Source organism: Lutra lutra, chromosome 7 (genome assembly GCF_902655055.1).
Source record: "Lutra lutra chromosome 7, mLutLut1.2, whole genome shotgun sequence".
NCBI classification, from domain to species: domain Eukaryota; kingdom Metazoa; phylum Chordata; class Mammalia; order Carnivora; family Mustelidae; genus Lutra; species Lutra lutra.
Genome location: NC_062284.1, coordinates 8,371,482 through 8,395,828, shown reverse-complemented (window position 1 = coordinate 8,395,828; position 24,347 = coordinate 8,371,482). Strand labels below are relative to the sequence as shown.

Genomic DNA, 24,347 nt, shown 5'->3' with positions numbered 1-24,347 from the left:
ATGCCTGTGTTCTCCTCGAGGATTTTGATGGATTCCTTTCTCACATTGAGATCCTTCATCCATTTTGAGTCTATTTTCGTGTGTGGTGTAAGGAAATGATCCAATTTCATTTTTCTGCATGTGGCTGTCCAATTTTCCCAACACCATTTATTGAAGAGGCTGTCTTTGTTCCATTGGACATTCTTTCCTGCTTTGTCGAAGATGAGTTGACCATAGAGTCGAGGGTCCATTTCTGGGCTCTCTATTCTGTTCCATTGATCTATGTGTCTGTTTTTGTGCCAATACCATGATGTCTTGATGATGACAGCTTTGTAATAGAGCTTGAAGTCCGGAATTGTGATGCCACCAACTTTGGCTTTCTTTTTCAATACTCCTTTGGCTATTCGAGGTCTTTTCTGGTTCCATATAAATTTTAGGATTATTTGTTCCATTTCTTTGAAAAAAATGGATGTTACTTTGATAGGAATTGCATTAAATGTGTAGATTGCTTTAGGTAGCATAGACATTTTCACAATATTTATTCTTCCAATCCAGGAGCATGGAACATTTTTCCATTTCTTTGTGTCTTCCTCAATTTCTTTCATGAGTACTTTATAGTTTTCTGAGTATAGATTCCTAGTCTCTTTGGTTAGGTTTATTCCTAGGTATCTTATAGTTTTGGGTGCAATTGTAAATGGGATGGACTCCGTAATTTCTCTTGCTTCTGTCTTGTTGTTGGTGTAGAGAAATGCAACTGATTTCTGTGCATTGATTTTATATCCTGACACTTGACTGAATTCCTGTACAAGTTCTAGCAGTTTTGGAGTGGAGTCTTTTGGGTTTTCCACATATAGTATCATATCATCTGCAAAGAGTGATAGTTTGACTTCTTCTTTGCCGATTTGGATGCCTTTAATTTCCTTTTGTTGTCTGATTGCTGAGGCTAGGACTTCTAGTACTATGTTGAATAGCAGTGGTGATAACGGACATCCCTGCCGTGTTCCTGACCTTAGTGGAAAAGCTTTCAGTTTTTCTCCATTGAGAATGATATTTGCGGTGGGTTTTTCATAGATGGCTTTGATGATATTGAGGTATGTGCCGTCTATCCCTACACTTTGAAGAGTTTTGATCAGGAAGGGATGCTGTCCTTTGTCAAATGCTTTTTCAGCATCTATGGAGAGTATCATATGATTCTTGTTCTTTCTTTTATTAATGTGTTGTATCACATTGATTGATTTGCGGATGTTGAACCAACCTTGCAGCCCTGGAATAAATCCCACTTGGTCGTGGTGAATAATCCTTTTAATGTACTGTTGAATCCTATTGGCTAGTATTTTGGCGAGAATTTTTGCATCTGTGTTCATCAAGGATATTGGTCTGTAGTTCTCTTTTTTGATGGGATCCTTGTCTGGTTTTGGGATCAAGGTGATGCTGGCCTCATAAAATGAGTTTGGAAGTTTTCCTTCTATTTCTATTTTTTGGAACAGTTTCAGGAGAATAGGAATTAGTTCTTCTTTAAATGTTTGGTAGAATTCCCCCGGGTAGCCATCTGGCCCTGGGCTTTTGTTTGTTTGGAGATTTTTGATGACTGTTTCAATATCCTTACTGGTTATGGGTCTGTTCAGGCTTTCCATTTCTTCCTGGTTCAGTTGTGGTAGTTTATATGTCTCTAGGAATGCATCCATTTCTTCCAGATTGTCAAATTTGTTGGCGTAGAGTTGCTCATAGTATGTTCTTATAATTGTATTTCTTTGGTGTTCGTTGTGATCTCTCCTCTTCCATTCATGATTTTATTTATTTGGGTCCTTTCTCTTTTCTTTTTGATAAGTCTGGCCAGGGGTTTATCAATCTTATTAATTCTTTCAAAGAACCAGCTCCTAGTTTCATTGATTTGTTCTATTGTTTTTTTGGTTTCTATTTCATTGATTTCTGGTCTGATCTTTATGATTTGTCTTCTCCTGCTGGGTTTAGGGTTTCTTTCTTGTTCTTTCTCCAGCTCCTTTAGGTGTAGGGTTAGGTTGTGTACCTGAGACCTTTTTTGTTTCTTGAGAAAGGCTTGTACCGCTATATATTTTCCTCTCAGGACTGCCTTTGTTGTGTCCCACAGATTCTGAACCATTGTGTTTTCATTATCATTTGTTTCCATGAATTTTTTCAATTCTCCTTTAATTTCCTGGTTGACCCATTCATTCTTTAGAAGGATGCTGTTTAGTCTCCATGTATTTGGGTTCTTTCCAAATTTCCTCTTGTGATTGAGTTCTAGCTTTAGAGCATTGTGGTCTGAAAATATGCAGGGAATGATCCCAATCTTTTGATACCGGTTGAGACTTGATTTAGGACCAAGAATGTGATCTATTCTGGAGAATGTTCCATGTGCACTAGAGAAGAATGTGTATTCTGTTGCTTTGGGATGAAATGTTCTGAATATATCTGTGATGTCCATCTGGTCCAGTGTGTCATTTAAGGCCTTGATTTCCTTGTTGATCTTCTGCTTGGATGATCTGTCCATTTCAGTGAGGGGAGTGTTAAAATCCCCTACTATTATTGTATTCTTGTCGATATGTTTCTTTGATTTTGTTATTAATTGGTTTATATAGTTGGCCGCTCCCACGTTAGGGGCATAGATATTTAAAATTGTTAGATCTTCTTGTTGGACAGTTCCTTTGAGTATGATATAGTGTCCTTCCTCATCTCTTATTATAGTCTTTGGCTTAAAATCTAATTGATCTGATATAAGGATTGCCACTCCTGCTTTCTTCTGATGTCCATTAGCATGGTAAATTCCTTTCCAACCCCTCACTTTAAACCTGGAGGTGTCTTTGGGTTTAAGATGAGTTTCTTGTAGGCAACATATAGATGGTTTTTGTTTTTTTATCCATTCTGATACCCTGTGTCTTTTGATTGGGGCATTTAGCCCATTAACATTCAGGGTAAGTATTGAGAGATATGAATTTAGTGCCATTGTATTGCCTGTAAGGTGACTGTTATTGTATATTGTCTCTGTTTCTTTCTGATCTACTACTTTGAGGGTCTCTCTTTGCTTAGAGGACCCCTTTCAATATTTCCTGTAGAGCTGGTTTGGTATTTGCAAATTCTTTCAGTTTTTGTTTGTCCTGGAAGCTTTTAATCTCTCCTTCGATTTTCAATGATAGCCTAGCTGGATATAGTATTCTTGGCTGCATGTTTTTCTCATTTAGTACTCTGAATATATCATGCCAGCTCTTTCTGGCCTGCCAGGTCTCTGTGGATAAGTCTGTTGCCAATCTAATATTTTTACCATTGTATGTTACAGACTTCTTTTCCCGGGCTGCTTTCAGGATCTTCTCTTTGTCACTAAGACTTGTCAATTTTACTGTTAGGTGATGGGGTGTGGACCTATTCTTATTGATTTTGAGGGGGGTTCTCTGAACCTCCTGGATTTTGATGCTTGTTCCCTTTGCCATATTGGGGAAATTCTCTCCAATAATTCTCTCCAACATACCTTCTGCTCCCCTCTCTGTTTCCTCTTCTTCTGGAATCCCAATTATTCTAATGTTGTTTTGTCTTATGGTGTCACTTATCTCTCGAATTCTCCCCTCGTGGTCCAGTAGCTGTTTGTCCCTCTTTTGCTCAGCTTCTTTATTCTCTGTCATTTGGTCTTCTATATCGCTAATTCTTTCTTCTGCCTCATTTATCCTAGCAGTGAGAGCCTCCATTTTTTATTGCACCTCATTAATAGCTTTTTTGATTTCAACTTGGTTAGATTTTAGTTCTTTTATTTCTCCAGAAAGGGCTTTTATATCTCCCAAGAGGGTTGCTTTAATATCTTCCATGCCTTTTTCAAGCCCGGCTAGAACCTTGAGAATCATCATTTTGAACTCTATATCTGACATATTACCAATGTCTGTATTGATTAGGTCCCTAGCATTTGGTACTGCTTCTTGTTCTTTTTTTTGTTGTGGATTTTTCCGCCTTGTCATTTTGTCCAGATAAGAGTATATGAAGGAGCAAGTAAAATACTAAAAGGGTGGTAACAACCCCAGGAAAATATGCTTTAGCCAAATCAGAAGAGATCCCAAATCGTGAGGGGGGAGAAAGGGGATAAAAAGGGGTTCAGAAAGAAAAAAAAAACTATTAAAAAAAGAAAGCCGATAAAAAATATGAAAAGGAAAAAATATATATATATATATTAGATAAACTATTTAAAAAACGTTAAAAAAAGAAAACGGTAAAAGTTAAAAAAATTAGCAGAAGAGGAGAAAAAAAAATTGAAAAGGAAAAAAAAATTAAATTAACTGCAAGGCTAAAGAATCATGGGGAGAAAGGCATGAGTTCCGTGCTTTGCTTTCTCCTCCTCTGGAATTCTGCCGCTCTCCTTGGTATTGAAACTACACTCCTCGGTAGGTGAACTTGGTCCTGGCTGGGTTTCCCGGTTGATCTTCTGGGGGAGGGGCCCGTTGTAGTGATTCTCAAGCGTCTTTGCCCCAGGCGGAGTTGCACCGCCCTTACCCGGGGCCGCGCTGAGTAATCCGCTCGGGTTCGCTTTCGGGAGCTTTTGTTCCCTGAGCGCTTTCCGTAGAGTCCGGAGGATGGGAATGAAGATGGCGGCCTCCCGGTCTCCGGCCCGGAGGAGCCGAGAGCCCGGGGCCCCACTCCTCAGTGCGCCCCCAGAGAACAGCGCCCAGTGACTCCCGCCACCCTGGCCTCCGGCCGCGCTCCGAGCTGACCGAGCCTGCGACCGGTTCAAGGCAACCCCGAGCTGAGAGTCACTCCTCGGCTCTGTCTCTGCAGCCGGCTTCCCCGTTCTAATACCGGTAAGCTCTGCGACACTCAGACACCCCCGATCCTTCTGTGACCCTGTGGGACCTGAGGCCGCGCTGACCCTGCCTGGGCTTCACCCCAGTTAAGCCTCTGGAGTGATGTCCCTCCGCGGAACAGACTTTTAAAAGTCCTGATTTTGCTCCGTTGCTCCGCCGCTCGCCGGGAGCCGGCCCCTCCCCCCGCGGTCTATCTTCCCGTTGCTTTGGATTCACTTCTCCGCCAGTCCTACCTTTCAGATAGTGGTTGATTTTCTGTTTCTAGAATTGCTGTTCTTCTTCTCTTTAATCTCCGGTTGGATTTGTAGGTGTTTGCAATCTTTAGATAAGCTATTTAGCTGATCTCCCGCTACCTGAAGTAGTCTCAGCTGCTACTTCTCCGCCATCTTGACTCCTCCATAAGACTCACTTTTAAAGTAGCCCAAAGCCAGCTTCATTTATGAACTTGTGACTGTAGACCCATGATAACTGATGCAAGCAGATCTCCGGCTTTCTAAATTTTGTCTACCTGTTTTCTGGATCATATCTAGAGATGTGAATGCATCCCTGAAGCAAAAATAAAGTATTTCACTCTTCGTGACATTTGGCAGTGGTGGAACATAATTAAAGGCATTCATACACTTGCTACCCAAAAAAGCGAAGTTCCACTTGACAAATAGGATGTGTATCCAAGAGACTGTATGTTCATGCTGCTCCATAGCCATCCATGTAAGGCCATTGCTTATCCATTTCTCATATTTTGAAGATAAGCTATATAATAGGCTATTGGCTCCATGCCAGGAATCATGCTTGGTCCTTGCCTTTGAGGATTTCACTTCTAGATTGTGTATGGCGTTAGAAGGAGACTATCCATATCAATAAATTTTTTGGATACTGGGTGAGAGTAAAAAGAGTGTATTAAAGAAAGATTCATAATGGAGATCAAAATGGACTAGGTGATTTACTCAAGACCACAAAGCCAGTAAGTGGTACAGTTCCTTTAATACAGGTCTTCTCAACAAGTCTTTTTTAGAATACCAACCATTGCTTGAAATAAATGGACTGATATTTGGGATATGGAAATATTTTTTGTTATAAAATTGCTATCGTTTTGGCTGTTTTTTATAGAAGCTGACTTATACCATGGTGTTGCCCCTGACCTATCAAGATGGCTCATGCAATGAGATTTGTTTCTACCAAGGACTTGTCCTTCTTTTGACCTGTATGTTCTCTGCTATATGCTGGGGTTACACATATGTATCAGGCATCCTGCCTGCCTTGAGGGGCCGGATTTAGTTCATATTCTCCTTGTTTACTCTTTCTTGCCACCAGCGAGGTGGCTGATTGAGGAGGAGGGCATGGCCTTCGCTTGGTAACTCCCCACTCAGCTGGTCATTCTAGAGGGAAGAAGAAAAGCCAGGAAAATAAGGTGTAAGAACAAGGTTGGAACTTTAGCTCATGGAAAGAGACTGAGATGTTTCTCTCTTTAAACAGTGATCTTTTCTACCGACTTAAGAAAACTTGTTAAACATCTGTCTTCCCCTCCCATTTCTGTTGTTTACAGAAGAACAGACTTCCCTTAACTCTGAAGCAGTGTCTCCTTTCTTTAGGAAAACAGGTGTCCAAACATGCAGCAAATCAAATTTTCAAACAACTTTGAAATAAGCTGAAATAGACCTATTTTCCTTTATCCTTTTACCTAGAAATTCTTTCGTGAGGCTGATAAATTCCCAGTTTGGAATTTTGTTTTCCATTGTGATGCTTATGACCAATCTTTTTGGATTTTTACTATTACATCTGTGTTTCCTGTATCACTGCTATTTGGATATGAAAATCTCTTTAAAAAATAATATTCAACTATTAATAATTTTTCATTGAAATGAAATGTATTTATAGAGATAGAGAACTCAGGACCACATTGAATTTTGTCATATTAGATATATTTGCTAGGCCTAAGGAAGGAGAAATCGAGCTGATATTGACCAGCATTTTGTAGACCCTGACATATCACCACATGCCCAAGCGTGTGGAGGGAAGGATTTTAATCTCATTTTTCAGATGAGAAAATTAGAGCTAATAGTGTTCATTAAGTCCAAGATCACACAATCAGAAAATGGTGAAGTCAGGATTCAAACCCAATTCCTATCTAATTTCAAAAACCATGCAGTTTGTACTTCATTATGTAATGGGGTCCTTCCTAGTCTTTGTATAACACTTTGTTGAAGAGTCAACTCATGATTCACTTACTAGTCCCTATCATTGTGCACTCATGGATAAACTATCATCTACATGGGTCTAACTCTCCTTTCCCTGTGTAATGGATGAAATAGCAACACCTACCTCATATAACTTTAATAAGTATTCATTGAATTAAATGCATGTGAAGGGGCTCAGAACAGCATGTGGCACCTAGTAAATGCTCAATAAAATTGTTTATTATTATAGGTTGCTTCATGGGTAATAGCATAGAGTGAATATCATGGCTTTGCTCTCATGTACTATCACAGTACAGATTAAATAAATGCTGGTGTTGTTGTCCTTAAGTTTTGGTATTTATATATAAAGGATCTCCCTCATTCTTGTCCACTGACAGATTTATGGAAAGGAAAGGGCATCTCTTAATACAGTCATTTACAATCTTTTGTTTCAACAGTGGAACCCTTTTTAAAAATACAGATGGAAGCACTGTTGTTTTGATTAAAGAGGGGGAAGTGACTCCTGGAACCCCACATACCTCTCTGCCCTTCAGGACCCCTGCCAGCGCATTATTGTCCCTGGGGGGGGGGGGTTCCTTCTGGGAAACCCTGGATGACACATAACGCAGACTGAGAACTACCAATCCAGAAAGCACCCAGCAAAGCCCATTAGACAGGGGCTGATAAATGCTATTAATTCTCAATTTCTGTGATAGTCATGTGTCCAGGAGTTCTCCCTCTCTATTCCAAATTGTCTTCACTCCATTCCCATTATATAGTCTCTTCTGATGGTTTTATTTACCTGGCAGGGTCTCCAGTTTGGCACCAGTGAGCTGGAGGAGATGGGAGCCATGTACTGCTTGAGTTTACTCATCTTGGAACTCAAGTCCGTAAGCTGCAGCCGTCAGCTCCTGACCCGGGCCGCAACTCTCCTGAATGCGGTTGAAGAAGCCCTGGACCAACACATCCAACGGTAAGTCGCTCACAGCGGTGGGAGGGAGATTTGGACCTTGGTGTTCCGATCAGAGCCCATCTTGGAGATGAAAGCCAAGTGGTCCTACAGGTCTTTGACGAGGAGACCATATGGAGGAGCCGCCAACTGAAGGTAAGGACAACGGTGGTCTACTGGAGCCATACCCGGGGCATCCTCACTTCTTGCTGAACACAGGGAGGATGGTGCCTACTTGTACACATAAAAGCATATATAAAGCTACGTGTATCTATAAGCATGCATTATTCATACATTTTGCTTATGGTAGAGAAGATGCAGCTCAGTGAACACACACACATCGTCCTATGTGTCTCTTGCCAGTAGTGTGTTTGTATGTATACAGGCATCATTTCGGAGCTATTACTCAGCAAAAAAAAGGCAATCTCATGGCCAACATCTAGGAACTTGGGGACAAGAAATATTTGACTCTCCCTGTTCTTAAAAAGCACTGTTCCTTGTCAGATCATGAGAAGAACCACCTGATGGTGATTTATATATTGGCCTGGAGACCCTGACTCAGGGCCACTGCAGGGGAATGAGGGATCTCCAAGAACTGTGAGAATCATTCATGGTGTTGAGTCAAGAGAGGGAGAACCATTATCCAAATGAGCTCTTTCGATGCCCTTTAATATAGACAGATATTTTAGACTTGATCAAAACAGAAGCAGGGGGCAAAAAAGAAAGATAGAATGGCCGTGTGGGAGAAGAGAGGACCAAGAAAAAAGGAGTCAAAAAAGACTAAGTCATTGGCCATGCTTTGAGGCAGGGAATGGATGGGGCCTTGAGCTGCTGGGGGAGGAAGTGGCTGCTGGTAAACCAGGAAGCATCTCCTCATGCCCTTCCGGTCCAAAGGCAGAGAGCAAGCCATTGATACTGGGGCTGTTTTATTTCTAGCGTATTTTCATTAATCTTCTTCCTGCCTCTGTGAGGCTGTGGTTCCAACGTGACTTCTCACCAAATGGCCAGTCAAGCCTGGAAAGATCTAGCAGCGTAAATTAATTTTGCTTTGGAAGGTCCTGGTTTCTCTGAGACTTAATTACCTAAATGCAGTAATTAACTTGCTCATCACACTGTATGTAGATCACAGACCATGGAGACCTAAGTAAATCTGGACCTCTTTCCTCCCTCGAGACACTGGCCCTGATTTCTTTTGTTTTGACATCATCCCGACTGCTGTCCGCCCCTGCTACCTTCAGTCCCGCTCAGTACCCCCAGGCGTGGCGCGTTGGGCATCACTGTGGCGGGTCAGCGTCTTCCCTCTGACAGCAAGTGCTTCCACCTGCCAGGATACATATTTCAACTTATCTTTTCATCTTTTCCTTTGCTAAGCTATGTTGGGTGCAGGCATGCCTGAATTTTCTTTCTTTCTCCACCCCCCACCCCACCTTCTTCTCTGCGGCTCATTGAGGGAAGATTGAGCAGACCTGGCATTGCTTGCTTTCCCTGAATTGATTGCTCCCGTCTGTTTGATCCAGGGCAGTGAGGATTAGTTGCCTGCAAACTGGAACAAGAGGAAATCTATCAAACAAGTGCCTCTTCTAATTCAAGTCTAAAGAATTTGGTGTCGAGCTTCAAATACAATGGCTGCTGTGTGGGTTGTCATAAGAAGATGGTATTTCCCGCTCCTCCCTGCCACCCCACACTCCTGTTAATGTTTCAGTTGTAAGCAGCACCTGCGTCCTGAAGCTTGAAATCCTCCATGACCTCTGGCCCTCCTTAGGCTGGTGCAGCTTCTTAAGGGCAGGATACCTACATGCAGGATGTGATTCATGTGTGTGTTTTTATTTTATTTTATTTTTTTCATGTGTGTGTTTGTTTTTAAGATTTTTTTTTAAGTTATTTTGTTGTTGTTGTTGTTTTAATTTGACAGATCACAAGTAGGCAGAGAGGCAGACAGAGAGAGACAGATAGCCTGACGCGGGACTCAATCCCAGGACCCTGAGATCATGACCTGAGCCGAAGGCAGAGGCTTTAACCACTGAGCCACCCAGGCATCCCTCATGTGTGTGTTTTAATTAGATTTGAATTCAGTTTAAGAGGCACTGAGTTTGGGTGCCGACGGCAGGATGGAATTTGCCCATTTCACCCAAATGTGTGTCTCTCAATCCGTCTTTCTGTTCATCCAGGCAGTTGATCAAAATAGATGTGGTTCCTGCCCAAAGGACCCAAAACTACCTGAGAGGAAAATCACCGTGAACCTATCTTGACCCAGTAAATATTCTAGCCAGTAAGGGTATATCCATTAAAGGATAGCAGAGGGGAACTTAAATCTGTTGGTTTGCAATCAACAGCAGGCTGTTCGAGTACCCTTTGATTAGTTTCTGATGAATAGGGCTCCATCACAAGATATAATAATCAGGAAAGCCAAGCAAATCCTAGGGATTCAGTTAGCAACAGGGCTCTCCCTCTAATACGAAGGGTGTAACTAATGTTTATCAACACTGCACTCCATATGGTTTCAAGAGGAGAGGTCTGCCACCCACCTACGCACCTGACCTTTCCTTGGGCATGCTCTGTAGGACAGGCTTGCAGACTTCAGGAGGATTCTTTTTTAGTTGCACAGAAGGAAATACTAGGGAAGGTAAAGGGCAGGTTTTTACCTAAAACTCTGTCTTTTTTTTTTTAAGATTTTTTTAAATTTATTTATTTGACAGAGAGAGAGAGATTACAAGTAGGCAGAGAGCCAGGCAGAGAGAGAGAGGGAGAAACAGGCTCCCCGCTGAGCAGAGAGCCCGATGCGGGGCTCGATCCCAGGACCCTGAGATCATGACCTGAGCCGAAGGCAGAGGCTTAACCCACTGAGCCACCCAGGCGCCCCTAAAACTCTGTCTTTAAAGAAACGCGAGGACATGGTATTTTGAATCTCTTCGGCCCCATAGAAAGTGTTTACCCCTGGGGAGTGATGTGCTGGGGAGATAAAATATGGCTCTGCATCCCGAACAACGTGTTTTTTGACAATAGGTTTCATACCTCATTTACCATCAAAACAATTAGAGTGTAGTCAACATCCACGGAGCAACTTCACCATTTTTCATGAGCGGAAAAAGAGCAGAAATTGTGGATGTCTGCCCAGGGACTGAAGCTTAGAATGAAGTACGGTGCGGCCCTTCTTTGTTTTGGTTTGTCTTTTTCAGGTCTCTTCTTCCCAGTTGCTCGTTTAAGAAAAATGCCTGCAGACTCCCTCCTCTCCTCTTCCCTCCTCTTTTTTTCTCGGTCTTATCCCCGGAAATAATTGCGCACGTGCTGCAGGAATGCTCGGCCATGTCTTCCCGAGGTGTCGTGTATCTGTTGTGACAGGTCTTTTGCAAAGTCATTTCACAGGTTTGCCACATCAGCCCCTGCGCTTCTCCATCTGTATCCCTTCACTGCCTCTAGCTCTTCTCCGCTGAGCTCCCCCATCTCCGCTTCTCCCTCCATTAATAACAGATACGCTCAGAGTTTCCGAGCTATGCCTGGCTGATGGCTCAGTATCTGGTTTATTTTCCCAAACTGTAGTCTCCGGGGCGTGAACCTGGGCTTCTCTGAGCGTCAGGGTCAGGACTTTATTCAGTCCTCTCTTGAGTTTGATGAGGCAAGACTGAAAAAGTAAAAAAGTGCCCTAGACTTGAGAAAACATAATTAGATTTTATTAATTAAAAGACACTTGATTTTTTTTTTTAAAAGATTTTATTTATTTATTTGAAAGAGATCAAAGTAGGCAGAGAGGCAGGCAGAGAGAGAGAGGGAAGCAGGCTCCCCACTGAGTGGAGAGCCCGATGCGGGGCTCGATCCCAGGACCCTGGGATCATGACCTGAGCCGAAGGCAGAGGCTTTAACCCACTGAGCCACCCAGGCGTCCCCACAAGGGCAAAACTATTTTCAAATAAAAATCAAGTATCTTTTAGGGCCACCTGAGTGGCCTTTTAAAAATAGATTTTATTTCTAAGAGCTGTTTTAGCTTCACAGTAAAATTGGGAGGAAAGTATGGATGTCTCATGTATATTTTGTCCCCAATATACACAGCCTCTCCTGTTATCAACATCCACCACTGGAATGGAGGCATTTGTGACAGTTGATGTAGTGACATTGACACATCATTATCATCCAAAGTCCATAGTTTACCTTAGGTTTCACTCTTGCTGTTGTATATTCTGTGGGTTTGGACAAGTGTATAATGACATGTGTTATCATTATGGTTTCATACAGCGTAAGTTTCAATGCCCTAAAAATCCTCTGTACTCTGCCTATTCAACCCTCCCTCCCCACGAACCCCTTGAAGCCACTGATCTTTTTACTGTGCCCATAGTTTTACCTTTTCCAGAAAGTCATATAATTGGAACCATATAGTATGCAGGCTTTTCAGATTGGCCTTTTTCTCATAGAAATATGCATTCATGTTTCCTCCATCTCTTTTCGTGACTCGATAGCTCATTTAGTGTTAGCACTGAAAAATATTCCATTGTCTGGATGATTCACAGTTTATTTATCCATTTGGCCACTGAAGGACATCTTGGCTGCCTCTAAGTTTTGGCAATTATGAATAAAGCTGCTATAAACATCCGTGTACAGGTTTTGTGTGGACAGAAGTTTTCAGCTCCTTTGGGTAAACACCAAAGAGTGTGATTGCTGGATCGTATGGTAAAAGCATGTTTCATTTTGTGAGAAATCACCAAACTGTCTTCCAGAGTGGCTGTACTGTTTTGCATTCCCAGCAGCCAAAAGTGAGAGTTCATACTGCTCCACATCCTCACCAACATTTGTCTTTGTCCATGTTCTGGATTTTGGCCATTCTTACAGGTGTCTAATGGCATCATTTCAATTTGCATTTTCCTGATGGCATACCATGTGGAACGTCTTTTCATATGCTTAGTTTACCAGATGTATGTCTATCTTCTTTAGTGAGGAGTCTTTAAGGTCATTGGCCCATTTTTCAATCAGGTTGTTTCCTTATTGTTGAATTTTAAGAGCTCTTTGTATATTTTGGGTAACAGTCCTTTCTCAGATGTGTCTTTTGCAAATATTTTCTCCCAGTCTATGGCTTGTCTTCTCCTTCTCTTCACAGTATCTTTCCCAGAGCAGAAATCTTTCATTTTAATGAAGTCAAGCTCATCAGTTACTCCTTTCATTCATCCTGCCTTTGTTTGGTGTTATATCTGAAGAGTCATTGCCAAACCCAAGCTCAACTGGATTTTCTCTAACATGTCTTCTAGACACACCCATTGCTTTTGCATTACAGTCTTTGCCATTTTTAGGTGAAAAGAGGATGTGGTTTTAATTTAAAGTGTTACCTTTTCTGATATAGATAAAATGTTTCTGTATCATTTCTTTTTAAAATAAATTTCCTGGGTATGTCTTTTGGTTTTTATTCCTTTCAGCATCATGTTTTTTCCTTTCTTAAATTTATATTTAAATTTAATTGAAATTTCTGTGTTAAAGATGTTCAACACCTCTTTGTCATGGATATTGCAAATAGTTTTCCTATTTACCTTTCGCATTTTTTTTAATGTCGTTTATTGACTTTAGATGTTTTTGTTTTTACATGGACAGGTGTACCAGTTTTTTTCTTTGTCTCTTTTAGCTTTGACAGCATACCTACTTCATTTGAATAACAAATAATTCATAACTAATTATACAAATAATAATTCATTGTAAAACTGTGTCAATTGATATAATTATACTGAGGTAGATGCTTTTATAATGAGTCTATTTACATATTATAATTTCTTTTCCAGTTATAATTAAATAATTCTGTATTTCTAAATTATTCACCATTTGCCTTAGTAATTACTAAATAATCCATCATTAATTAGTAATGTTAGTCTCTTTACAGTATCTACATGTGAATATACCTAGGTATATTTTTTGATGTTCTGTTCTCTTCAGTTTTTAATACTGTAGCTGTACAACTTAAATATGTAATGTTACAAGCACCACCTCATTAATATTTGTTTTAAAAATGTGCTTTGCTATTTTCCCTTGTTTTTTTTTCACTGGTGAGCCCTATAATGAGTTGTTAACTGCCAAGAATGAAACCACTGGGATTTTAACACAAATTACATTAAAATTATAGATTTTTTGGTCTGTTGACTGTTTGCCCATATTGCTTTTTCAAAATCTGAAATTTTGTCCCACTTATTTAGCTCTTCTTCAGTGTTCATAAAGGAAGTATTGTAGGGGTTCCTTTTGTACCCTTTTGTGCAATTCTTAGATATATCATCAAAAGCTTTTAATCTTCATATTTTAAATTTTCTCGTTACTCTTAAAAGTCTTTTCTCCATATTTTTCTAAATGGCTGTCATCATGATATAGGAAAATGCTGAATATATATATTTGTCTATTTATAATTTATAATTTATAATTTCTTTTTTTTAATTTATTTTATTTTTTTTTAATTTTTATTTATTTGACAGAGAGATCACAAGCAGGCAGAGAGGCAGGCAGAGAGAGGAGGAAGCAGGCTCCCTGCTGAGCAGAGAGCCCGATGCGGGGCTCGATCCCAGGACTCTGAGATCATGACCTGAGCCGAAGGCAGCGGCTTAACCCACTGAGCCACCCAGGCGCCCCTGTCTATTTATAATTTCATTAAACTCTGTAGTTATACCTAAAAGTGTTTACATGGATTTTTCTGTTTTTTTTTTTTTTTTTTAGAGAGGTTGTCATGACATTTATAAATTTTGATAATTAGCTTTACTCATTTTTGTGTTTTTTTAAGATTTTATTTATTTATTTGACACAGAGAGAGAGAGTACAAGCAGGAGGAGCTGCAGAGGGAGAGGGAGAAGCAGGCTCCCCGCTGAGCAGGGAGCCCAGTGTGGGGCTTGATCCCAAGACCCTGAGATCATGACCTGACCTGAAGGCAGACGCTTAACCCACTGAGCCACCCAGGCAGGCCTATAGCCTTACTCAGTTTTTATTCTTTTTTATAGTATTGGCTAGAGTTTGAGAATATTGTTTAAGGCTGGTTCTATTCAGATCCTATATTCTATTCAGATCCTTGCTGTGAACCTAACTTCAAAATGGGAATGACTCTAAGCATTTGAACATTAAGTAAAATGTCTGTTTTTGTTTTTTAATTTACTTGAGAGAGAGAGCATGAGAGAACAGGAGGTGGGGGAGGGGCAGATGGAGAGGGAGAAGCAGATGCCCCATTGAGCAGGGAGCCCAGTGTGGGGCTGAATCCCAGGACCCTGAGATCATGACTGGAGCCCAAAGCAAATGCTAACTGACTGATCCACCTGGGCACCCCCATCTGTTGTTTTGATATTAATGTTTGATGTCTTCTTTATAAATTTGCTTTTTAGCATATTAATTTTAAAAAGCAGGATTGGATGATGAATTTTTATTTTTTTATTTTTTTTATTTTCTGTTTTTTTTTTAATTTTTTAATTTTTTCAGCATAACAGTATTCATTATTTTTGCACCACACCCAGTGCTCCATGCAATCCGTGCCCTCTACAATACCCACCACCTGGTGCCCCCAACCTCCCACCCCCACCCCTTCAAAATTCTCAGATCATTTTTCAGAGTCCATAGTCTCTCATGGTTCACCTCCCCTTCCAATTTCCCTCAACTCCCTTCTCCTCTCCATCTCCCCTTGTCCTCCATGCTATTTGTTATGCTCCACAAATAAGTGAAACCATATGATAATTGACTCTCTCTGCTTGACTTATTTCACTCAGCATAATCTCTTCCAGTCCCGTCCATGTTGCTACAAAACTTGGGTATTCATCCTTTCTTTTTTCTACTGCTGGGTATTTACCCTAAAGATACAAACGTAGTGATCCGAAGGGGCACGTGCACCCGAATGTTTATAGCAGCAATGTCTACAATAGCCAAACTATGGAAAGAACCTAGATGTCCATCTACAGACGAATGGATAAAGAAGATGTGGTATATATACACAATGGAATACTATGCAGCCATCAAAAGAAATGAAATCTTGCCATTTGCGACGACATGGATGGAACTAGAGGGTATCATGCTTAGCGAAATAAGTCAATCGGAGAAAGACAACTATCATATGATCTCCCTGATATGAGGGAGAGGAGATGCAACATGGGGGGTTGAGGGGGTAGGAGAAGAGTAAATGAAACAAGATGGGATTGGGAGGGAGACAAACCATAAGTGACTCTTAATCTTACAAAACAAACTGAGGGTTGATGGGGGGAGGGGGTTGGGAGAGGGGGGTGGGGTTATGGATATTGGGGAGGGTATGTGCTATGGTGAGTGCTGTGAAGTGTGTAAACCTGGCGATTCGCAGACCTGTACCCCTGGGGATAAAAATATATGTTTATAAAGCTGTAAAAAAAAAATGGATGATGAATTTTATCCATTTTTTTGGTATCTAGAAAAATGATTATTACTTTGAATTAATAAAGTCTTATATTATGTTAGTAGAGTCTCTAATACTCATCCATCCTTGAAAATCTAAGATACCATATTATCATAGATATTGGTATTATTTACTGTGAATTAAGGAGGTTTGTGCCTGTATTTGTGAATGAGTAAAATCTGTGTGTAGTGTGTATTGTTCTATGATGTGGAACACTTTCCATTTCCTAGGATTTATCCTTGAACGTACACATCTTGAACATACACAGATTGCCTGTAAAACCCATTTGTTTCCCATTTGTTTGAAACAAAGATACTATTTTTCCACTTCTCTTTTCCCATATAAGGAGTATCTGTGACATTTAGATTGCCTTATAGTCATAGTCAAATCACTTTAAAATTCAGTTTTGTTTAATTACTCACATTGCTCTTTTCTATCCATTATATACAATCATGTCCCCATTATTTTTTCTGGGTTGATTCATGTCACATTTTTTGCTAGAGCATACCTTAAAAAAACAACAAAAAATTTTTTTAATGAATTTTTTTTGGTAAAATAAATCAAAGGTATATTCTCTTTTTTTATAAAAAGATTTTATTTATTTATTTGAAAAAGAATGAGCGAGAGAGAGAGAGCATATGAGAGGGGTGAGGGTTAGAAGGAAAAACAGACTCCCCGCTGGGCAGGGAGCCTGATGTGGAACTCGATCCTGGGACTCCAGGATTATGACCTGAGCTGAAGGGAGTCGCTTAACCAACTGAGCCACGCAGACGCCCTCAAAGTTATATTCTTGTCACATTCATATACGTGTGACTCTTTCTTCCCCTTACACAGGAATTCCACTGAGCCTCCCTGGAGAGTTCATTCACTGTAACAGTGTGGACATACTCTGCTGTTTAATCCTGCCACTCTCAGCCTAGTTGGGCAGCCTCAGCACGCACCCTGATTTTGTTGCCTTGATAGTTGTCCTGGTTTTTCTTGTTCATTAACGTCAACTTCTTTTTCTACCACATCAAAAATATTTCTTCTTTGGCATTTAGGTACTTCTGGTTGATTTCAATTCAAACCTTTCTTCCCCTCTGACATGGCTTTCAATTACCAGAAAGCAGTGATTCCATCCCCCGTCTTCATCTTTGTTTCTCTGGAGTGTTTGGTATCTGCTTCCCAACCTCTGCCTCTGTCTCTTCTTCCCCCTTCATCACTTTTCTTCTTCAGTCCCATTCACCAAGTTCTGGAGGCTGTTTGTCCTCACAGAGTCTCTCCTCTTTGTTAACAATGTGTTTTGATTTCTGTTACTTTACATTGAGATTTGTTGCTCCTGTTTCATTATTTCTCATCAGCATCTCTTTTATTCCTTTTGTAATATGGCCTGTTTTTGTTCCATTTCAATCTGTACTTTTTTCATATAATGTTTCATAAATGCCATTTAAAAAAAATTTTCCTGATACCTTCCCAGGACGTCAGACTGGCTTCTGTTTCTGGTGGCCGGTCATTCCCCAAAGCATGCATCTCTCTGTTGCTTGATGGAGGCATCCATCTCTTTGTACGTCACACAACATTTCACCTTCTGGATTGTTCCGATTCGTCCCTCCTCATCTTTCAGCTTCTATTTCCTCATTTCTTGTTTACTCATCTTTAAATCATGAGAACTCTGTCAAGACTCACAATTGCATGATAATCCAGACTTTGGATGTTCTTTGAACTCTGGTGCAGTCTCACCGAATGTAGATTGTCCCATGTGAAGTGACTTGAGTTAGATGGTGCTTTTTCTTTGAGACTTCGTGGTACTTTGGCTTTTATCTGAGAGTATAGATTTTAGGATGACTGCATTGGGGAAGTTAAGGAGGAAGGAAGAGTTCTATGCATCCCTGGACATGCTCTGACTTTCTCAGGATGACCACTTAATATTTTCTGAGAGAATATGTGAATTAATTGAGATTTACTGCTATCAGTGAACTAGTATTAGAAGTGAGTTCATATTTTAGATTCCTTTTGGAGGAAATTAATGACAGTTGTGATGGTGATGATGTACTCTCTGAAGTCATTTGCCGGATCATCTCATTGAAGCATTTCAATAACCCTACAAAGTAGGCAATATTATGTCCATGTACTGATAAACCCATTGTGACTTAGAAAGACCCTGAGGCTTGCCTAAAATGGCAGAGTTGGTAAGTTGTAGAGCTGAACCGGGCCAAAGAATCAGTGCTCTTAATCACAAAGACATCCTGTCTTCCGATAGATAGTAATAGTGAGCACATAAGAAACATTTACTCTTTTCACTACCAGGCTGTGCATTTTGCGTGCATCACTCTTTCCTTGTTTTATCTTTTAAACTGGGGGTTGGCAGACTTTTTCTGGAAAGAGACAGAAGACATTTTAAGTTTTGTGGACCATATGGTCTCTTTGCGACTGCTCAGCTCTGCTGTGTTAGCGTGGAAGTAGCCATGGACAGTATGTAAATATATGGACATGGCTATATTTCACGAAAACGTTATTTACAAAAATAAGCAATGAACTGGATTTGTCCGACTAAGCCGTAGTTCGCCAACTCTTGCTTTCAACACTTCTTTGAGGTGTGTACGATTATTATCTGCCCTGTGCAGATGAAGAAACTGGAAGTCGGAGAAGCCATGTGACTTGCCTTTCCCCGAAGCTGGTAAAAAGTTTAGGGGTAGAACCAGTTAATATGGCTAGGCATCCTTGATGCTTAATGACTACAAATACTAAGCCTTACCGGCCTTTAGGATGGTCAGTGAATGGCACCTATCTTATCTCTCCTGAGTTCCAAATCAAATAAGAAACAGGATACAGGAGCTGATCAGATTGAAATAAGACATAACTGCTTTATTACTGATAATGAGTTAGTGAGCATGTCCCCACCAGAATTGAACTTCCTCACCCCGAACTATAGGGTTAGAGTCTGCCTTGCTAAGCCGATCATGCATGGGAGCAGTGGGTGTGTCCTGAGTCAGGTCCTACAGGAAGAGAAGGAACACTGAGGCCACAGGATCCTCAAGTTCTACCCCCAAACCACCAGTTCCATGTTATTCTTCCTTCATTAGAGAGAATGAATGGGGACAGAAAGTGGAGTACGAATGTCTATGGGCCAAAATGGGAACTCTAGAAATGGGCAGAATCCCTCCCCAAAAGGTACCATTATATCAAAACAATCATAGAGGCTCAGTTGATCTATTTCCATCAATTCCCATTCTTATTACCTTGAAATTCTGATAATATCATTCTTCGTCTTCTGTCACCCTTACTACATTAAGATTATTTTTAAAAAGTAGCCCATGGTATCCAAATAGGAGAATATTTTTTAGTTTCATTCTATAGTTGTAGGCAAAGAAATGCCCAGTGATTACAAGAAGGGAAATGCTGGAATGGGACCTAGGCTGGGGGTCTCTTGAGACCGAATATCACATGTTCCTTTAAAACAGTAAATGGTTCCCTAATGGGTCAAAATAAATGAACTAACCAGGAAGAAATGCTAATCTCAGCTTGGAAAAATAGCAACAGAAAACCCAATTCCATTTGTAAAGAAAGGCAAAGTCAAGTATTTTTGTTATTTAAAATAATCTATTAAATAAAATAATTAAAATACAAATCTTAGTGTGTCTATGAGGAAGGATATTTAATAATATCATACAGCTGTCTGTAAACTGGTTTACTTTCCTCTGGAGAGGAATCTAGCAACTTGTAAAATGGTCCATCAAACCTCTCATTTAATCCTGTATTTCCAGCTCGAATATCCCTTCAGAAAATAAACTTAACAGAAAACAATATTTAATATGTAGGTATTTATAGCAATGACACTTATATCCCCCAATAAATTTAAACAACCCAAATTCTTAGCAGTGTAAGAAGAAAAGAAAACCATTGTTGACTAATTTTGTAGAATAGTATGAAACTGTAAAAATAATTTGTATGTATATATATATATATATACACATACACATACAAATACAAATATACACATACAAATACACACACATATATATATGTGTGTATATATATATATATAACAATAATAACAAACATTCATTAGAGCTTAACTATGAATCAGTTGCCGGGCTAAGCATTTTAAAATTATTATGTCAATCAGATATATAATCCTTTGTGACAGATGCTATTATTAGCCTCCCTTTTTGCAAACAAAGAAATTAAGTTTTATGGAGGTTAAGAGTTTTGCCAAATGTCATGAATCTTAAGAGACCGCTGGCTTTTGAAGCTGATCTGTATAACTCCTAGAGTTGGGGGCCATTAAGGTTATAATATAAATTGAAGGTAACGTTATTAGTTTCCTGAATCATACAGTCCCTCAACAATATATCTTGGGTGCACGTACGTCTGTGTGTGTTTGTTAAGTTTTAAAATCTGAATGATTTGGGTCATTTTGGCCCAGAAATATCCCTTGATTGTTTTAATACCATTCAGGGAAGTCGGCGCATGTCCTCTTCGGTGGAATGTCTATCACTGTAGGTGGGATGCGTCGCAAACCATGGCGAGAAGATTCAAAAGAGAAAGGTGAAAGAGATTGCAGACAGAGAGGAGTCAAAGTGCATTTTTTTTCATATTGCATTTGCTGTTTGCAAAATGTTCACACTTAATAACAACCATGGAAGCTAACCTAAAAGAAAACCCATTTCACGAGTGATTCCATGAGAGCCCAGGGAGGCTAAGTGACTTGCTAGGTGTAGTTAAGTGATTTACCTACTGCCAGTCAACACTGGGGATATCGTTCGCCTATGCCTCAGGCTCAACCAAATGAACAGCTGGTCTCTTGCCTATGAATCTATAAATACCTCAAAGTAAAATAGGCTACCAGACCCTAGAGAAGGATTTCCGTCAGGAAACTTGCTCCTCCTACTCTTTGTCAGCTTCAGCCTATGCTGTCCTTGTCTTTGTTGTTAATTCTAAAAATGGAAGGCAAATAAAACCTGTGAAGTTTTCCTAAATAGGAGAGCCTGTTTTTACTTAAGAAGGTTGCAAATAGCCTGGCATGGGTAGCTAAGTTAATTCAGTAGCTTTTCATTAATTTTTAGAGTACTTCCTTGTTCTATTTATTCTCCATGTTGACTCTCTGTTATGTAACCCCATGGTCTCCCTGTGACCTTTGCAAGGACCTGGCCCTTTAGTGTTGGGGTTCAAGTCCACTTCACCTGTAGGAGTTAGTTTACCAGTTGTAACTGGTAGGGGAAAATCAAACTATGGATTTGATAAAGGTGAAGGAAGGAAGGAGTGAAGAAAGGGAAAGAGGAAGAGAAGAAGGAAGGGGAAAAGGGAAGGAGGAAGAAAAGGAGGGAGGGAGGATAAGGAAAGGAGGAAGAAAGGAAGGGAAGGAGGGAAAAGGGAAGAAAGAGGGAGGAAGAGAAGAGCATTCCAGGGATGGATAAGGAAGGGAAGGAGGGAGAGAGGAAGGGAAACAATCTCAGGAGAAGAAATCAAGGGCATGATATTCAAACCAGGATATCCTTAATAGGATAAAAAGACTCACAGAAAGCTTACATTTTTGGTTCGTAAGATCCTGAACTTAGATGATTCTGATGCAGAAGGAAGAAGGCTGCTTTTAAATTTCTAAGAACATTTCCATCTTTTGCCTGATTTCTTGATCCTGGCCAGGTGTCCAGTTCCCCTGTCTTAGGAGGGGACCAAATGAAGAAGCCTGGGCACATCCACTGCACCTAAGAGGAAAGAGTCTGTCATGGGTTTTGCTCTCACACAAGTTTCCATGAAGCCCCACTTTAATGCCCAGCTTGGTTTTCCTTAAGGACACATGGCTTTGATTCCAGGAAGCCAGGTCCTGGGTTAGAGTATTGCAGCAGACAGCCGGCTCTGTGACTATGGAGAGGTTTATCCTCAGGTTTCTTAGCTTCCAACTTAAAGATCTTTGAATTTCTTTCAGCTCTAATATCCTATGTTCATTTTCAAGGCTGCTGCCATTGACACCCTCCCATTCCAACTTGGGTAGTAAGGTTGCAACCCTGAATTCAAGACATGAAAGGAAAGGGAATTGAATTATGCTAAATGGCACAAAGCTGGTATTTGATGGCATGAAAATTGAATTTTATCTTGATGCCTACTGGATATATAATAATGGGACATGCATGCATGGACATATTAACCATGCATGGACAAATTAAAGGAGATATAAATAATGATGAAGAAAAAGAGGCAGGAAAATTAAGACACAAGAGGTAAATGCAGAAGACGATGTCACAAATTTGGGGTGAAATTATGTAGTAGGGAGGGATGTCCAATTAGCCATCCAATATTAAGGTAGAATCAGGTACAAGATGACCCTTTAAAAGGGGGCCTTAAATAATCTTAACAGGAATCAGAACATGTACTGTTTTCTATTCCTAGAGGTAGATGGTTCAGGAGAAAGGAGTCCTGACTCATTTCTGCTTGGCCACTTAATTTTTTTAAAGATTTTATTTATTTATTTGAGAGAGAGAGAGAGAGAAAACACAGACAGGGGGAAGGGCAGAGGAAGATGGAGAAGCAGACTCCCTGCTGAGCAAGGAGCCCAATGTGGGACTTGATCCCAGAACCCTGGGGTCATGACCTGAGCTGAAGGCAGATGCTTAACTGACTGAGCCACCCTGGCATCCTCTGCTTGGTCACTTTTATCCCTTTAGACAAGTTTGTCCAACCCAGACCTCAGGTATGTCCTAGGAAGGCAAAAAGTCTCTTCAGTCATGTGATAGGTCATCACAGACTTACTGATTCTGTTTGTGGTAAGAGACGAGTCTACTAGAAAACAGAGATAACATAGCAGGAATCAATATGGCCCCAGGACAGTGGGAATGGAAACTAAATAAGAGCCAGTGTGTGTATGATGACTTGGTATGCATCATTTTGTTATGTGGCTTTGAAACCAGGAGGGTGACTGGTTCCCTATGCTTTGCCAGTGTGTGACAAAATATATACCAAGAAGAGCAGAATAGTGCTAATAGAATAGCATGTGCCGGGGAGTATGATAAGGATTTGATATGCCGTATCTTAAAGAAGGCAAGCCCTAGGAAACCATTAGTAGTAGTAGTAGTAGTAGTAATAGTAGCCATAGTACTTATCTCATAGATGAATGGATGGAGTCTTAAGATATCGCACATCTGATAAAGGCCAACCCTCTACTATGTAACTGATCCACAATTCAAACACAGATAACTGAATCCAAACTTCTTCTTTTTCTTTCTGAAATGTGTTGCCTGTTATTCCCCCCCAAAACCCATAAAGCAGTCTTCAGTACAAATGGGGAAAACTTAGGCTATGAAATTTGATCTATGTAAATCAACATTCTTAACCAAACAGCTGGCTCCTTTAGGTTCATTGCCAACATCACAGCATCTTCCATGGTAGGGAAACATACATCCCCATAAATCTCATCTTGTCAGTCTTTCACCCACTTAATGTTCAAAGGCCATGAGGCAAAACCAGCTAACCCATCTTTGTTGGTGTTCTTGTTGTTTGTGTATTTAATCACATGGGGATGACCTAGAGAGAGTCACGGAACTTCTCATTCTAAACAAAGGACGTGCAATTAGCTTCCGGGTCTACCTACATCAGTGATTGAAGGTGTACTTTAGAAAGGATTGATCTAACTTTTGGAAAGAGAGCTTGGAGAGGTTGAATGGTCTCTGCTTCTTATCAGTGAAGCCCGCAGGACCTGGGGGTGATTGGCAATCCAGCCTCAGCTGTAGCTGAAGCACTCAGGCATTAGTACAGTGGGAAAATAGACACCAGGGAATTGGATATACTCATCTGAAAAACCATGCATGGAACCACTGATAATAATAAATAATGTTTACTGATTGCCCAGCATATGCCAGACACTATTTTAAGTTTTATCCATACAAGATTTTTGATCCTCATAGATAGTCCTAAGAGGTAAATGTTATTTTATATTATATATATTATATTATTTTGCCCTCATTTTGTAGAGATGAACCTGAGGCACAGGAAGTCAAATAACTTGCCTATAGTGACTTGTGAGTGATGGTGCTAAGACCAGCATGTTTAACCGCGCTACCAGTGGTTACTATTGTTACCAGTTTTAACAATAGCAGTGGTTTTGTGAAATCTAATCTCTGGTT

The 24,347-nt window shown here is 40.3% G+C and overlaps 1 protein-coding gene across 6 annotated transcripts in view; it reads left to right on the top strand.

Annotated features, from left to right (window-relative positions):
• The window catches only part of AGBL1 (AGBL carboxypeptidase 1), a 733,956-nt gene that overhangs the window by 505,003 nt on the left and 204,606 nt on the right, over positions 1–24,347 (top strand). For 4 of the 6 annotated variants that reach the window (XM_047736649.1, XM_047736650.1, XM_047736647.1 and 1 more), the window contains one exon: positions 7,759–7,922. In XM_047736649.1, the coding sequence (XP_047592605.1) occupies positions 7,759–7,922 (164 nt within the window). Of the gene's footprint in view, positions 1–7,758; positions 7,927–9,415; positions 9,696–24,347 lie in introns of those variants that run through there. The other 2 variants (XM_047736652.1, XM_047736653.1) reach the window with 2 other exon arrangements.